Genomic DNA, 17620 nt, shown 5'->3' with positions numbered 1-17620 from the left:
TCCTTGCCAAGTGCTGCGCAAAAATGTAGATGAGGAAATTTTCCCAACAGTAGCAAGGGAGAGAGAACATCGAGCACATTAATATCTTCTGATACAAGTAGGCATCCAAATGAAATATCTCTAATCAGCCATGTAAGTGGCTTTCAGTTTTACCATTTCCTGGAAAATGAAGTTACAGCAATAATGGGACATCTTAGTGCAGGAGGTCCTTAAAGTAGCCAGGAAGTATTCCTTTGCTTATTTGCAATGGGTTATTTATGGACAGATTCTAGCCTTGGGTGCATACTGCTGCACAGCTTGAAATATCCATCACGGCAGTTCTGCAAGCCTAGGCAAGCATGTTTCTTCTGAAGAGTGGTATTGGTAGCAGAGAGCACCATGTGCGCCAGACTAGACTGCTTCCCGTACAAATTGTTGTCCAGTGCTTTAGTATTTCCATATGGAGATTTGCCAGAATAAACCTTGATTTTTCCTTGTTTTCTGTCTGGACAGTGACACGCTAATTCAGCTCACTGGCATTTCCCAGGCTACAAGCCAAAATATATTCTGGTGATAAGAAGACATATGCACAGTATCTGAGACACTCCAGTATCCCCTCTTTATAATATGCCTCTTGTGTAAACCTCTTGGAGTACTTGGAAAATTCAAATTATCATTTAGATAAGGGGAGTGAAAGGTGAGATATATTAGCACTGTTGCAGAAAAACACCGAGTGAGAAAGCTGATGCATTTCCTGACAATGTGCCAAACCCCACCTTCCTGGTGATAAGGGGTGGCCCAAAGAAAAGACCAGCACCAGAGTCCTCCAGAGTTAAGAGATTCTGATTTGTGTCTTCACAGGGGAAAAGAGCAACAGAGAATTTATTCTTTAAACACAGTTCTTAAGAGGAATAAAACCAGTGGCACAATCCTAAGATTCTTGAAGCCAGTGGGCATCTTTCCATTGATTTGATGGATGTTGGAACAGGTTCAGATGTCTGTAAGGTAGCAATGATGTGTTTTAGTAATCTCGGAGGAAAATGGCCTCTCAGCATTTCCTTTTCTTCTTCCCTTTTTTTATGGAGTATAATAACATGCAAATCTTCCCAGCAGCATGGAGAGATCCAAGCTGTCATGCCAGCTTGCATGCTAAGCAAACCTCTCCCACAGGGGACACTGGTTGCTGCACACTCGAACATCTTCCCACCAAAAAGTCACCTTTGCAGAAGGAGATAGTCTCAGATGAACCTACATCCTGAGTCTGTCGGTGCCAATGGAAACTTGGCCTGTGACTTCAATAAAAGCAAGACTTGGCTTTGTTTGCCATTCTAAGCTACGCAGCTAGGTGAACAAATTGGATTAAATGCCTGGCGATGTTCTGGAAATGGGTCAAATGCTTGATCAGCTTCTGTGGTTCTGGATCAGGACGTAAAGGCCTGTGCCAGGTAGCTCTCATGAAGAAGCGGTGAGGGCTGCCCCAAGTAGGCTGGGTACAAAGGAGGCAATGCTTTTCGCCCCAGTGTTTTTACTGAATAAATTATAGGCTTGAATTTAAATGGCCAAGGGCTATCATGAAGGTGTCTGCTTTAATGGACAAGGACAATGAAAGAACGTGATCAGGAATAATCTTAGGTAAGAACTGAACAACAAAGCGGGGACACAAGACCTTGCAGCCAAGCTCTAGATTTGAGACCCTGGAGATCCGGGAGCTGTTTGTGACTCTAGCTCTAACAGACCAGTCTGGCTGGCGTTTCAAAAGGAGGCAAGGCAGAAGGGGTTTTGACTCCCCTTGTTTTTGGGCAGTTAAATCCTTCTTGCACCTTTGAAAACCCACAGCCTTTGTGATTTTACCCACCAAAGAAAAAAGTTGGGGGAGGTGATAACTTCTCACCTAACAGGCTTAAATGAAGATTGAGTGTGTAGAGGTCTTTAGCTAGAAGCACTGTTGTTAGTACAACTGAATTAGGAAAATACGGCTTGAAATTATGACTGAAGATATTGTTGTTGAGAATTTTTAGAACTGTGTAAGCACATCTCCTTCATTACACTAATCTACATGCATTACTGTGGTAGCACTTGGCATTTATTTTCTTTTTTGCTGGAGATAACTCACTTTAATGATTAGATGCTCCATATCATGCAGAGACCTTTTAGCAAAGTAAGCGGTTCGTACGTGTAAAGACTGTCACAGTGGATGCTGGCACGAGGCAGTTTGATGAGAAATAAGCTTTGGTTATTAATGTCAAAAGGTACAAACAGTAAATTGAATTTTTCTCCATAAGAGGACTAGAGAATAACCTCAGCCAAGCACAGGCCAACACACATAATGATAAAACCAAGAGAAAGGAAAGGATCGTGGCTGGGTGGGCAATGTGAGAGTCACAAGCAGGGCAAGTTATGTAGAAAGATGCCCTCTCTAGGCAAATGAGTTTAACATCTTGCCTCTATCAGCCAGTAAATTGTTTTTTGGATTGTTATTCCCAGGTGAGCTCCTCTTTGGGAAGTGACCCTAACAAACCATTCTTGCCCACTAACTTCTCCAGCAAAGTGAAAAATGTACAGAAGTGTGCAACTAATAGCTTAGTTCATTCTCCCTTCTGTGTCAGTTGAGAATCCCGCTTTGCTGCAGAAGCTGGAAGAGGGAGAAAAGTCCTGCTGCCTGTTGTCGATTTGACACTCCTGAGATCTTAATGGTTGCTTCATCCACCAAGTGCTGCCTCTGTCGTATGCCTGTGTGTGGGAGACAGGAACAACATACTGATCTCCCTTATTAGGCTTCCTCCATCTGGTTACCTTTTCTGTTCTTTTAAGTACTTGTTTCCTTTTTAAGGGACCACATAGCCTCCATAACCACAAGGTATCTTCACCCCTACAGATGTTATTCCTTTATTTTAAAAACAAGAGAAAAGATCAGCTAACAGTATAAACCTGTGTGGCTTACACTTTCTTACGTTACTGTGTTTCCTCTGCCTCACCTGCCTCACGAGTGGGTATCAGTGTGTAATGTCACAGCCAAATGTATTGCATTAGCGATGGGACAGAAGAGAGAAATACTGCTGGATAATTGCAGCTTCCAAGGAGGATAGTGTACAACACATGCTGAGAAGGTTTCACACAGTTTAGGCCCAAGGCAGTAAGCTGGTTATTCTAAAATAACCTGGCCTGGTATTACTGCCTTCTGCAGCTCAACGTGCCAAGTGCGGTCATTGGTAATTAATGGGGAATGAGGCATTCGGTGATTTCAGTGTTTCTATATTTGTCTCAGGTTTTCAGATGAGAGAAGGACTGAGGGAAACACTGACATTGATTTTTCCAGCTGTTAATGTGGTTGTTAACAAAAGCAAACACAGAGGCTGAAAATTGCCAGTTGCAGTGCATAGCTATTTGCTTGCCAAACACTGTACGCTCCGTGACAGAGCTCTTTTTGAAGGGGAATTTGTGACATTTAGATATTGCCCCTTTGTCACTTAGACCAGCAGCTCCACTGACGCTAACATGCAATAGACACTGGCGCATGCCAAGCCTGGAAATCCAGTGTTTGACTTCAGAGCGTTGGGTTGGTCAGGGTTGGGTTTCTGTCCCGCAGGACAGTTTACCAAGTCAAGCAATGTTCAGCTTTCAGTTTCATTGCAGTGTAGCGTATCCATGCTGAGAGTCAGCGTTAGCATAATTGCACTTATTTAAGTGCCACATGCTGAATGTGTGCTGTGCAGAAGTCTGAAGGCAGAGCTTTGTTACAGCTATTTAAACATATTCCAAAGCTAACTTCAAAGGTTATACAGATTAGCTACAAACCTGTGTTTCTTCCTCCATTGTCCATGCAATCTCTGGGAAGATAAACTCTCAGCCTGACCATTTGCTCTCGTTTCTGTTTGCCAGGCTGTGAAGAGTTACTAAAAGATGTCCTGTCTCCTGAAAACTCCGGGCCTCGACACTACGAGCCACAGTATGTTGATTACTATTACCAGGTAAGAGAAGCACTAATTCTGTCTGATGTGAGTGGACTGAGGAAGCCTCTGGTGTGATGTGTAGTTGGGTCACTGTAAATGCTGTTGTTTTACTAGGCCTGTTGACTCTTCCTTCCTAGATTCATGACTGTTAGCAAGTCTTCCACACTGGTTTAAGCTGCATTTAACACAGGGTAGCTGTCAGCTGGTATGAGAGTATTTAGGATTTGGATAGCATTGCTCTTACGAGGCTCAGTATTCGCTTGGCTGTGAAGGGAGACATCGCATACAAGCTCGCTGGCACCACACAAGTGGAAAACACTGATTTGTATCTAATTAAATCAGTCAAACTTTGTAGGTGAACAAGTCCTCAGAGACCTTCTGCAGATAATAAACAGGGACTCAACAGCTGTCGGGAAGCAGAAACAATACACCTCTGGTAACCTTGATAGTATTTTGGCTGGTGGGTATAGCATATTTTCAAACCGTTAAAGGTCTGCATCTGTATCCTTAATTTGACAGTGTCTGTGCAGTGTAACAAGCAGGATAATGTTATGTTTTCTTTAAGCATCTATTTGTTTCTCCTTTATTTTACCTTGGTTTTAATCACCTCCACCCTTACAAATTCTTATGATTAAAGGTACAGTTAGCATTGTACATTCAGATAAGGATTGCATGTCAATGGTGTTATGAGACTACAAGTGATCCTGAAATCGGTAGGGAAAGCATTTTACCTTCCCAGGTGATGAAGTGTGAGAACAATACTCATGTATTGAGGAAAGACGTGTGATAAGCATGCTGGTGTTACAGCAGTTCATGGTGTCATACAAAATGGTTTTCACTGTTCATACAGAAAGTATAGAGACATTTCCTTCACCTCGATGCAGCAGATGTCTGTCACAAGATGGAAGGAGCCCTCCGTGACTGCAAACAGGAGGGCAGAATTTGGTCAAAACTTTCTTAATAAGGAAGAGTTGTCTGGGCTTATTGGCTCTTTTTGCTTGATGAAAATGACAGGCTGGTTTCAGTACCTAGGCTGTGGCAGGCTGACACCACCATTGCTCTGCTTGTTTCTAAAACCCTATTTTTTTGTAACTGATGACATAGATACCCACCATGCTGTTGCTTGGTTACCTTAATGGATATCCTAAACCAAACTCCCTGTTTTGCAATAGATGATGGAGGCTATAAAATGGAAAGCAGGCTCGCTGCAATCACTAGATGTTCCCGTTGCTATGCAGACATTGCAGGCTGGTTCTGACACACTTTGAAGGCAGGCGGCGTGGTCGTTGGGTCTTTTATTCCTCAGGGATTTCACTTCTACTGTCACCCAAAGATGTGCTGTGGAGAGTGCTTGAAGACAAACTGTGAGATGGCTGCAAACTGCACCACTGCCTGCCACCTATCCGCCAGGAGAGCCTGAGGGTGGGAGCTGCAGTTGCTAATCCTGATAGCAGCCGATGGATTTCCTGCTTGAGTTCTAGATTGGTGCCTCTGGGAGAGGAAGGGGGCAGAGGGTGACCCTTCCTGTTCAGAAGGAGTTGGTCTGGCAGTGCTGTGGTGGAAGCCTTGCTGATCGCTCCTGGGTAGGACTTCTGATGTCCACCAGCCACCCTGTATGGTCCCTGCAGTGGGTGGCACCATTGCAGTCCAGTCCAGCAGCTGTGTTTGCCCACTTTAGTGGGGCCAATGCAGTTATTTGTGCAGCCTCGGAGCAGAACCAGGTTCTTCCCCACCCGCCCACAGGGCAGATGAGCTATTGTGATATAGAGAGGCCAGAAAACGGTGCACATTGTTGTATGCCTCATGCTTATCCCACAGCTCCTCTGCACAGCTGCTCTCCAGAGGGGATCGTTTCATCTACAATCTCCAGGTCTTTCAGGTGCAGTTTAGAAACTGTTCGCTAGATGTCAGTTAAAGACTGGGAGAAGGCTGTGAACAGGTTCTGCACTTGCTTTAAGGATCCTCTGCTATGGCAGAAAGTTGGAGTTTTAAATCTGATGGAACAGAGGAGAACTGAGGCCCAGGTGGATTTGAGGTTATCACCATAGATGAGATTTGTTCCCTGTTCCCAAAGAAGCACATACTGAAAACATAAGAGGTCTCCTTGCATCTCCCGGACCTTATTGAGTGTGAATTCCTGGTGATGTAGTCAAGTGTATGGGCAACTCCCAATGGCACAAATGGTAGTTGCCTGTCTAATCTGATTTTCATCCCAGCGTACCCTTTGCATGCCAGTCTGATTCTCAGGTGCAGTGAAATTCTCAGGCAGCAGAAGGATACATCTGCTACGATGGCACAAATAGATACTTTAAAAGGGAATGCATCTCTTTTATTCCACCCAAGGGGTTGTACTTACACAAAGGCAAGCACTGAGCTGGTTCGTTGTTATACCATCTCTGTATTCACAATGTGATTTGAGAGGAAGAGGAGATTTATCGCTGTCACATACTATTTCCCCTGTCCCCTGCTTTCACTTTTGCTTCCCCTCCCAAGAGCCCACTCCCTGTATGGTAGTTTTCCGAAGCCCAAAGGCAGAAACCTGAAGAGGTGAAGGTAATTCCAAGAAGTAGGATAAAGTGGCAGGAGCCACAGTAAGGTGCTGAACTGATCCAGCTGTTTATGTATGTTGAGTCAAATGGGGAAGAAGAAACTGCCAAGCCTCCAGCCTTTAATTGCAACCAACTGGGTGCAATTAATTTAAATTGATACATTAAATCCCCTGATACCAGGAGCTTGGGGCATTTCATTTGACATTTTCTAGATGGTCTGCTTTTCCTTTTTTTTTTTTTCCTTCAGTGTAAACAAGAACAAAACCTGACAAGCTTTTAAAGTCTAAAAACTTCATCCAAAAAGGAGAAAAATGTCCTATTGTATATGCAATTTAAATTGCAAAGACCATTCCATGGAAGGTTTCTAATGGTCTATAATGAGAAGCTGTGTCAGTGATATTTCAGGTGAATGGAGAGCTCTTCCTGTGAGCTCAGGTCTGTTAAGGTGCGATACACAGAAAGCAAACAGCAGCGCTCGGTTACTACGGGACTCTCAGATCAGTGGGAAATCTCCCACTGACTTCCGTCAGCATTGAATCAGGCTGCAAAGAGTATGTTAGCACAGACAGAGAAAGCTAGTCCAAAGAAACTTAGGAGGATGGGATTGCAGTTAGGAGTTAGCAGTTGTAGAGCCTCTCAGCTCCAGGACCTACAAATAAACCTGCCCCCTCTGTGTAGGACTTCAGAGTCTGTTGATTTGGTTAAGGTCTGTATTGTGCTCCATTTCAGGCACTGCTTCAGTCAAGTGCTGTTTATTAGTATAATTTCTGTCTCTTACAGCCTTTAGAGAGATAATAGAAATGCTCTGCATTTGCCAGAAGCCATTTATTGATCCTGAATTCCTTTCACAGTGTTTGCTGCTATGGCATCAACTCTTGTTTTGGCTCCAGTTTGACAGGAGACAAAAGTCTCCCTATTCCAGTGTGTAGGATTTGCTTTGTGGCAAGCATCTGGTAGCACTTCAAAGCCCTTGGATAGCCTTTTGGAGATGGTAACCAACAGAAAGTCCACAGCTGAAGTATGTGTGTGAAAACCCAGACCCAGATTCAGCCAGCTCAAACAAAGCAAAGTGACTGTGTCTAGTATTTCCAAATGGCTGGCTCTGGGCCTTCCTGGGCATCTAGCCAGCTGGGAGCACTAGCCACAGGACTCAGAGGGAATTAGGCTGGCTGCATCTGCAGCTCCCTGGACAAAATTTGCATTGCAGGCCCTGAGAAGCAGGGACCCGGGTCTAGGTGCTCTTCTGTCTGAGCACTTAAGTTTGGTGAAAAGGGAATCAGCTGGATTTTCCAGCTCTTCACCTGGCATATTTTGGCTGTTCAGATTTGACGGGAGCCTGAATCCAGGTCACCCGCATAGATGACAGAAGAGGAGGTTGAATGATAGATCTTAGAGCCTCTCGCCACCAGGTAGCAAGGTACCTGTTTGAGTAGCCGCTTATGAAGGGACAGACTACCTATTTTTAATTGTGAGTAATTGCCTTTTCATCTGAAATCAACGCCCAAATGTCGTACATGCAAACCTAGTGGAAGAGTGGTGGTGTAAGATATAATAATAGCAGGGTCTTTGTTTTAAACAAGGTTGGTTGTTTCTTATTAATTGTTGCTATATTGAGTTGCTGCTTTCCATTTGTCACCTGTAAATAAGAGTGTGAATCTGCCTCTTAACAAGGCACAGAATGATTGCTGCATGTCAAAGAATGAGCTGCCTTTTCAGTCCTGTGCGTGTTCGCCTGCCTGCCAAGCGATTAATTACACCGTATGAACAGCAGAAAAATTGTTGAAACATGACAAATAAATTGTGTTTGCCTCTGGGATGGAGCTGGGGCTACTAGCTGGTGTACTGCTTTGAAAATATTTTCAAAAGCAATTAGGAGTCCCCCACTGGCTTCTGAAAAAAGTTTTTTTCCCCCACTGGCTGCTTGAGGATATCTGCTTACACCCGTGCCAGAACACAGGGGGCCTTCCTGCCCTGGAAGAAGATGGTGATCCAAGTGGGTTTTTCATTAGGCTGGGGAAGAACGTAGCAGCCTGAGACACAGCTGGACTGAGGAAAGGTGAAGGGCTGTTCGCATGGGTCTCCTCTGTCAGCCTGGAACTGCAGTTATTATCTCTGTTTGTGCCGTCTGTTGCTATTTATTGAAAAGCAAAGCCCAGGAAAGCATTGAATATTTTCTTGAACTCAAACTTGCAGTTCTCTTCTTCTTATTCCCATCTTAAATAAAGCTCTCATTCCACACCCCACACCCCCCCCCCCCCGACGTCCCTTTCACCAGGCATGCCAGCAGTTCCAGCAATGCTAGTTTGCTAGGGAACAAATCCCTCTGGGTCACTTCAGTAGACACGAGCAAGCAAAGACATCAAATCTTACCTGAGCCCAAGAAACATCTGCCCTATCACTTCTAGTTTCCCAGAAGCCTGTTCTGCCCAGTTTGGGGTGGTGTCCACCATGAAGACAATGACAGTCTACTGTAGTACTAACCTGTAGTCACACCACAAGTTAATGCAGATCATTGCTAAAGATAGCAGCATGCATCCTTCAGAGCTTGACTGTTGATGCATTTTTATCTTTGGTGCAGACTTGGCAGCGCTGAGGCCCTAAAAAAACGTTGTCCCACAAAGTTTGCTCTGGGTCTGTGCACCCTTGCTGTACTGAGCTCACTCTTCCTTCTGGAAGCTGAAGCAAAGTTTGAGCAAAGGATGTCAGATCTAGTGGGGAAACTTCGGAGAGTCTGCAGCCAGAATTGTTTGTATTTTTCATCTCATATATGCTGTGTTTTGAAGCTATGGCTCCTCCTTGACTATTGAGTCACCAATGTTCCTTGGCAAAATGATTGACCTCATTTGTCAGGAGGGTTCTCTTGATACGATTTTTCCTAACATTAAACCCAGGTGTTACCTAACTGTTAATGCAAGATACATCTTTCCTCCTGCCTTCTGCGGTAGCACTGGCAGAGACACTCCTATCTTAGCAGAGGCAAAGCAGCTAAGATGTTTTTAAGTTGGAAATACCTTTCTAACCCATAGCAAAGAGAAAAAAACAGCCTGTGCGGTAAGGAGAAGCAATATTAAACACAGCAAATTTATGCTTTATTTATGCTTTTTTTTTTTTCCTGTTTCTTATCAGCCTCCATTTTTTTCCACCACCCACACTCTCTCAGTCATTCTTGGCTCCCATTGTGTTTTCAGCCCTGCAGATGCTTGGTGTCTGCCTCACATGTGAAGACTTCCCTCCCTGTGCTTGAGACTCTTGGGGTGTTCATGCTGCAGAGCAATCAGCACAGTGCGTGTTTGCAAATTGCTTCCCTTACCAAGCTGCTGGTGGGCTCTTCTGTCCTGCTGTCGCTGTGGGACCCGCGCTGTGATTACGAGCAGCTCATCCTAACATCTTTCCTCAAGAAGCTGGGAGAGAGGCTACATCTTCATTCCTGCAGTAGTCGAAACGTGGGACATGCATGTCGCCCGGTACTTCGACTGGGGAATGTTCTGGCTCGAGCCTCTCTCTTGGGTATGGCAAGGGAAGCAGAAGGTTCCCTGGTTTAATCTAGAAGTCTGCTTTATACTTGGTGCTCCTATATCTGCCAGATTCTCCTTCCCCTCAGCTTCTGCTGCATCCCCTGGGAAATGAGTATGCTCAGCATCTCCGGGGATGGCCTTCTGGGAGGCCCAGCCTAGGGAATGATGCCAGCGCCTGCTAGAATCAGTAGAAAGACTTCTCAGACCCTGGCAGGAGTTAGGTCAACACCTTGTGTTGTTCCTGAGGTCGTTGCCGCCTGAATCCCTTGCTGGAGAGGGCAGGAAGAAAAGCTTGATAAACCTTGATAAAGCACAGCCATACACTTATAGAGAGAAAAAAAGTCCATGTTCCTAGGTAGGACTAGGCAGGATTATACACAGGCAACACACTGTCTGCACCGATGAGAAGTTTATTGTAACCTCTAAGGGCAACGCTCTCAGCAATTCATTTTTTCCTATTTTTTTCCAAGCATCAGAAAGCAATATTAACTACAACTGCTGAGAAACCCTCAGTGAATAATTACAAAGAGCAATGAAGAGCACAGCGTGCCCCCATTTGGGACTAATTTACATGGAAATTGCCTGCTTTCACCTGGCAATATTCTGAATTATATTTTTTATGTTTGTGCATACATGCAAAAATAAGTGTCCTTGGTACAAAACACCTGCATAAAAATAATCTACCTCTCTGGCTGCTCAAGATGATTACAAAATGCTGCCCTGAAGATCTGCTGTACAGAGAATGAGCAGTTCTGCACTCGGGGCAAGGTAGGCATCTTCCTACTAAACAAATGCTGACCCCTCCAAAAACAGCCATAAAAGAGATTGAGGATTATTTTCTTTTTCAAAACCAGTTTGAATTTTTGATTTGGTGGAACATCACACACTGATATTCTTAAAGGGGAAATTACTTTTTCCCTGACCTGTTTCTGCTCGGTTGTTGTATAAAAAACACATAAAATAATACAAAAGAAGTGATACACTCTGGCCCAGTCAAAAAATATTTCCTCCCTGTCTCAAAATGTGTTTTGGATTTTCTTTTGAGAAAAATCCGAGGTTTTGACCTTCTCATCCTGAGCTGGGCCAAGAAAATATTTTGAAATGAAAGAGCCCCCAGGCTGGGAGAAATGTTTTCCCACCCAGTTCTTGCCACAACACCCCGGTAGATGGGCTCTGCTCCCTCCAAATGCAACCCCACTGTCTGGGGCCGGCAGGAGACTGCCCAGGGCTGGGGGGTGACCCGACAGAGATGTCGCTTGAGTTTTCACAGCCCTCAGAACGGCATATCTCAGTGCGGCAGTGTTTATTCAGATAGTGCCGTCTTTTGGGGGGTTGGGAAGCTGGGCTGAATTTGTGTATGTCAGTGTTTTTGCACAAATTCTGCCAGTTAGCTGGTTTAAATTTTAAGCACCTGCTCTTGCAGGTGAACTACTGGCTTCCTGTAATAGAAGCTTAAATCAATGAGGGACCAAACATTATTTGCTTCCAACAGGGGCTTGTCTGAGTCAAAATTTACTATTTCTTGGGGCTATATTTGGCTGGGTGGTTTGAAACAGGTGGAAGTGTGGCTGCCCGGTTCAGCCATCTTTGCTGTGACTTAGCGACGGAGATGAAGTTCCAACCGTAGTGTCCTTCCAGGCATCTATAGGAAAGTCACCTCGTGCGCTTGTATTTGTTGTTATCTATGACTCTTTTTTGAGTATTTATTTCTGTTTTGTGGCCCAGGTAGGGTTTTGTATAGCATTCGAAAGCTTTACCATTTGAAAGCCTGTCACCTGTCTCTTTGGCAGAACCTCTGTTTAATAGACATTTTCTGTCTCATCCCTATTTTTTCTTTCTGAAGCATTATCTTCAAGCTTTTAATCTGCTGATTTTCTGACTGAGCACAGTTTTGGGGGTGGTTTTTCTGGAATTGTCAGTTGCCATGGCAAAATATTCTTCCTGTCCTTGTCTCTCCATGGATAAACCAAATTCAGGCTGTGGCTCAGTCTTTGGGTAGAGGCTGTGAAAGGACTGAAAGCTAAAAGTTGGTCTCTTCTTATTGAGGAAGTCGCATCCCTATTGATTTAATCCTTCAGGTAAGTATGGCTTTGTGGTTTAGTCCTTTTTGCCTTTTGTTTGCTGTACTGAAAATCTGACCACTGTAATTTGTGATGTGTCTTGAATACAGCATTGTTAACAACATAAGCAAAAGAAATATTATGACAGCACTCACTGTGTACTGTACTCTGGTAAAGAAATATAACTGCTCAGTCAGAGCGTGGTGAACGAGTCTTGACTCTGATATGTGACCTTTGGGGAATACCAAAATATCTGTAATAACAGTAGCTACGTAAGAGGCAGCGCACATAGCGTTCGGTGGGTTTCTCGACACTTGTGTGACAAGATGAGGGTATCTTTGCCCTCCAGTTCATAAACTTGAAACTGGCTCTTCCTTTCTTTGTTTTTATTTTTATGTTTCCTATTTTGCTTCCTATCTTTTCTCCTTGCTGCTTTGGGGAAATTTGTGCTGCATTTATGGAAGATTTTGGGACATAGAGTGTTTTTCTTGTAATATTTTCAGTGGGAAGGTTGTGAAATTGAAATATAGGAATTTTTTTAAGTAAAAAGCATTGGTTTAAGCAGGTTTATTTTTATTTATTATTAATCAGAAGAAAGTTCCGGGTAGACCTGTAAAAGCTGGTTGATAAAGCCAAGATTCCAGGTTATTATGAAACTGTAGAGAAAGTCAACCACAAAAAAGATGTTCTAGCTAAACAAAACCAGCAAAATCCCTCATTGCACAAACAAACAAAAAGGATTTGAGTGCTTCTTTTCTGTCTTCTAGCTTCTCTGACCAAACGGAGAGCAGTGTATTTTTTTGGAGGCAGCTTCTCTCATTTTCCAAAACAAGAGCACGTACTGCTAGGAATTTTCCCACTTACATAAAAAAATTCCTCCATAGGTGTAATCTTACAGGAATCATTTCTGTCACACAGCTGCCGCTACACTGCCCACAATATTTTAGGGTTCAAACACGTGATTTCAGTAGTCTCAAGAATTGCCGCCAGAGTGACCATGCAGTTCATGAAATTGCCCAATACTTTTCCTAGTTATGAAAGCTCTAGGACACCTTTCCCACTTCCTTCTTCTCGTGTTTCACACCCAGCCCTTGCAATGTCCAAAATCCCCACAAAACCGCGTGGGCTTTGGCCTACCCGTTTGAGTGTCTTCCCCCGCCAGGCTTTCCCGGCAGCGCTGAGACCTGCCTCCCGCTGCGGGAGGCTGCCGCAGCAGGGCGCCGCACGCGGGGGGCTGTGGCACTGTCCTCCGTCAGAGGCCATGGAACTGTTTAAAATTAAACCATTGTACTCAGCTGGGCTCATAGAGCTAAAAATTAGATCTTGATTATCTTGTCTATTTTTAGGAGCTGGAGAAGAATCAAAATGTGATTTTTTTTTTTTAATTTTTTTTTTTTTACACGCTGCAGTGGAGAATGTATTTGTCTGGGTGGAGGAAGGCTTTTCCAGTACTGTCATACGTCTGGGCTGCGATAAGCAATTTGTAACTGAACAGGAAGAAAAAGTAGGCCAGCCTACAAGAGAGTATCTAGGAATTACTCCTGAGGGATTTGTGCTACACTGCCTCCAGCAGCTGAAATAACAGCATGAAATTGCGATTAAAAATTAAGAAGAGATATGGGCTATTTGACCTTCTTTCGATCAGGGACACGGAGGCCCTGTCTAGAATAAGGATGCAGAGAAATACAGCTTCTGTTGAGCGACTGCATGCCAAGAAGAGGCTGCTGAAGCTCATCCCAAGCTCGGTGGAACAGAGAGATAATTTATTTCCATTCAGCACAGTCCTCGCAGAGCCTGGACCAGTTTTGGAGCTGTGTGTATGCTGGTGGGGCAGTGCCACCAGGTACGGGGACTGCCGCCTGCCAGGCAGTCTTTAGAAGCAGAGTGAAACCGTCCTTGCTCCAAGAGCTATGGTCTAAACAGACGAGAAACAGGAAAGAAACTGTCAATTGTTACACTTCCTAAGTTTACAGAAATCCAGGCAAGATTAATTAGGCCCCTGAGAGGCCTTATTAATTAGGAGTTTTGCTATTTGGCTCACCTTTTTACCCAGACTGTCATTGTAATTACCCAGTTGACTCTAATATCAGTTGGGGAATAGGCCATGAGATAGAGTAGCCTGTTTAGGTGGATGTGTACAGCGGATCCCAGGCTTGTTTTGGTACTTGGCATTATGATAAGCTACTAGGAAGGTTAAGTTGGAATAATAATGTACCCATGGCAATGTTGATACAAATGCTGATGAGCGTTTTGGGCTCACACTGTGAACCTGGCAGCCTAGTCTCAAACCGCCATGACTAGGAAGTGTTTGGAAAGGGAATACATAAAGTAGACACAGTAAGGTAAAAAAGGCGTATCAAAAAGGGGGATTCCTTGGAGCTGTTGCCAGCCTGTGTAAACAGGACTGTGATAACAAAGAAGTTTGGCTTTGCAAGAGACTTTGATTTGTTCGTAGCCATGGAGCCCGAGAGCCTGCAAAGAGACATCCCTAGTGTGAATCCTGTTCATTTGTTGCCTTTCTACATAAGCCTCTGGTCACTCAGCATGTTGTTTGGGGCAAAGGCTTCCTCAGTATGTGTTTGTACAGCACCACGTAGAGCCAAAGCAGGATAATGACTGGGGGAGAGAAAGCTTGCAGGCTCTGTACCCTTTGATAGATACATCCCAAATATATAAGCATGGTGTAAATATATCGTAGAGCTTTGGCCAGCCATTTTTATAGAATAGTGCAATACTTAGGTAAACTTTCTTGCCCATGGCAGAAATTTATTTATAACACGGTATACAAAGCCTGACCTCATTTAAAATGGGGGGAATTTCTCAATTTACACATATTGAGTGTGCTACCACCTTCTTCAGCAGCAGAGAGGACATGTTTGGCTTGTTTTGGTGACAGACAAAGCAATAGACAGAACCTCAAGTATTTTTATATATTCACCACAAGAAGTTTCCTATATCGGTAACTGTTCTGCATTTATTACTGGCATGTGTATGTTGAAAAAAAATATTGCTGTTTGTTGCTCCAGTGAGTTTTCCATTACTGTGTCCTTGAAGGCTAATGTCATTGAGGAATATTTGTTGGGGTAACTGGGGCATGTGTCTTTCATCAGGAGATGGACCGTTTGGTTACAATATCCTAAGGCACGCTCATGGAAAAGTCTAGCGTATGGAAGGTGGGAACCTGTCCAGGATGGGGCGGGGTGTTGAGGCACCACTTAGAACTGTTGGTCAGATTCTTAGATGATGAAAATCAACCTAAGAGCATGAAAGAAATGAGCCTATGTTCCTGCTGAGTTGGGTTTTTTCCCACCTTGTAAGCTTTTAAGACTGTTACAGTAGGAACTTTTTCCATGTATATGCCTCCTTTAAACTCTTACAGCTTCACCTTCACCAGGGTCCTCTTTTGTCTTTTAGAGTTTCTTAAACTTAAAATGGCTTGTCGTATTTAGATCTCTAAAAGGTCTCTGCCACAAATCTCTACATTTTAGACTAGTGTATTTCTTGGGATCTGTGCTCCACTGGCTTCTCGTTACATTCCTCGGAATATTTCATACACCAGTTATTACTGCCGTGTGTTCAACCAAATTTTCTCTCAGTGCATTGTAAAAGAGAGCTGACATCCAAGACTGAACAAAGAACTGATGTCCTACTTTCCCTTCATCCATTCACAGTAGAGAACTGCCTCTGAGCAGAGCGTGTGTGCAAAACTGAGCTCTGCACACTGGGGAGATGGGTACGCAAAGACAGATTGCCTAAATGTATATGTAGAAGGAGCGCAGTGAAGAATGAAGGAAAAAGGGAGGGGGAGATGAATTCTCAAAAATGAGAGGAAAGTAAATCTAAGGCCACAAAAAGGAAGTTAAAGTTTAGGAGATTAAAGCAAAACCAATTGGGAGAAGTCTGAACTGTAATTAGAATAGTTTCTCTTGTTCACCTGCTACTTAGGGAGAATGGATGTTCTGCAAATGTTTAACTTTATCTAGTAACCCCAGTTATCCTAAAGGATCCCATGCACCGTACAACCTCTAGACCAAATCTCACAATCCTAATTGAATTAGAAGTCTTTACTGTGGTTAAATTTCCATCAGTAAACTTCGAGGAGGAATTTCAGAATTTGGTCTGACATATATGAAGCCTGTGGCTAAAGTGAAAAATAAGTGTTCCGTCTTTGTTTGTTTCTTTTTTTTTTTTTCCTTAATCTACACATGATAGCAAAATAGAAACCAATATGATCGTGGGTAATTTGTATCCTTTTTGTGATCAGCTTATCAGCAACAACCCAGAAATGTTAAATTCCGAGGATGCTGAGTTCATTGTTCTGGAGTCTCTAGGCCTTATCCAAGTGCCATCAGTCCTGCCCATAAAATAATGCAGCTCTTTTCTGGGCGTGGGGGAAGAGGCCTTTCCTATCTGTGTGTCTGTGCAGTTGTACACACGTTTTCAAAGCTCTGGATCCATGCGTTTTCTACCCGCGTGCTATGGCTTTGCTTTTGCTTGTTTATCTCCGGGAGCAGAGAGTGTGTCTCTTAGAAGAAGAGATGCTGAGAACCTCGTTGGTGTTCTCCTTCCCTTTCCAGCAGGACATTTGCTACCTGCTTATGTACTGCAAAAACCTGGGGGCTCTAGGCTGGTAACTAATGTACTCTACATCAGCATGGGATTTACGAGTTTACGAGTAACCAATGTACCCTACATCAGCATGGGATCAGCACTGGGCTTTATGAGTTTGTGAAAATCTTAGCTTAAACCAACAGTCTTTGCTTTGTTAAATTCTTGGCTTTTTTAAATGAGATTGCACAGATGTTTCCAAGGAAAGATTCATAAGTTGCTATTAACGTGTGGAAAAGTGAGGAGGGAGACCTAAATAATGAATGAAGTCAGTATTTCACCGCATCTCTGAGATCTGATTTTTATGGAAATCAGTAATGCACAGTATTTTGTGAGACTAATAGATAAATATTGCCTTTCATAAATATTTGTTTACCTCGGAACTCTTCGGCACAAGGATCAACAACCATCCTTTTATGAATCACTCTTTGCAGGGTTATCTAGCTGTAGGTTTCTCATCTGGGAAGCTATCAGTTAAGTGAAAGAGTAAATCACTGGCTTTCTATTTCCACTGTATTTTGAAACATCACTTAAAATCTTTCTGTTTGTCTCATTGCCAAGCCAACGGTGAGATATTACAGGAGAATTATAAAAGGGAGTTTTGTGCAGTAAATTCAGAGTTTTCACTTGCTGCCTGGTACGATTCCTTGCCTATAAAGAAACTCTGAGTAAGACCTCTGAGGTTACTGCACCACGACAAAACTTTGCTATCAGGAGACATCCTGTGCCATGTTGTGGTACTCGAATCAAAGGGGAAAGAGTTTGTACTCGGATACCGCAGAAGATGCCCTGCCAAGAGTGCCTGATACCCTGCTGGTCTACAAAGAAAAGTTTTAGCAGTGAAATGTACTGAATAACACTGAACCATGTGCTTCATGAAGCAAAATCCTAGGGCCGGGGAAGTCCTGGAGCACTTTCTCTGCAGTTACTGAAGATTACTGTTTTTTCCCCATGAACAA

The 17620-nt window shown here is 43.6% G+C and overlaps 1 protein-coding gene across 9 annotated transcripts in view; it reads left to right on the top strand.

The window, feature by feature from the left end:
• Positions 1-17620, top strand: part of RAB11FIP4 (RAB11 family interacting protein 4) — a 132196-nt gene that overhangs the window by 49557 nt on the left and 65019 nt on the right. For 8 of the 9 annotated variants that reach the window (XR_015703200.1, XR_015703197.1, XR_015703201.1 and 5 more), the window contains exon 3: positions 3859-3947. Coding sequence is in view for 2 of the 9 variants with exons in the window: in XM_087750659.1 (XP_087606785.1) it covers positions 3859-3947 (89 nt within the window). In the remaining 7 variants the exon portion in view is untranslated. Of the gene's footprint in view, positions 1-3858; positions 3948-12049; positions 12072-17620 lie in introns of those variants that run through there. The other variant, XM_087750663.1, reaches the window with a different exon arrangement.

This window comes from Nipponia nippon, unplaced genomic scaffold (assembly GCF_047370975.1).
Source record: "Nipponia nippon isolate SJK-2023a ecotype South Korea unplaced genomic scaffold, ASM4737097v1 scaffold_14, whole genome shotgun sequence".
Lineage (NCBI taxonomy): Eukaryota > Metazoa > Chordata > Aves > Pelecaniformes > Threskiornithidae > Nipponia > Nipponia nippon.
Note: the sequence above shows the minus strand (reverse complement) of the source record. Positions and strands in the feature narration are given on the sequence as shown.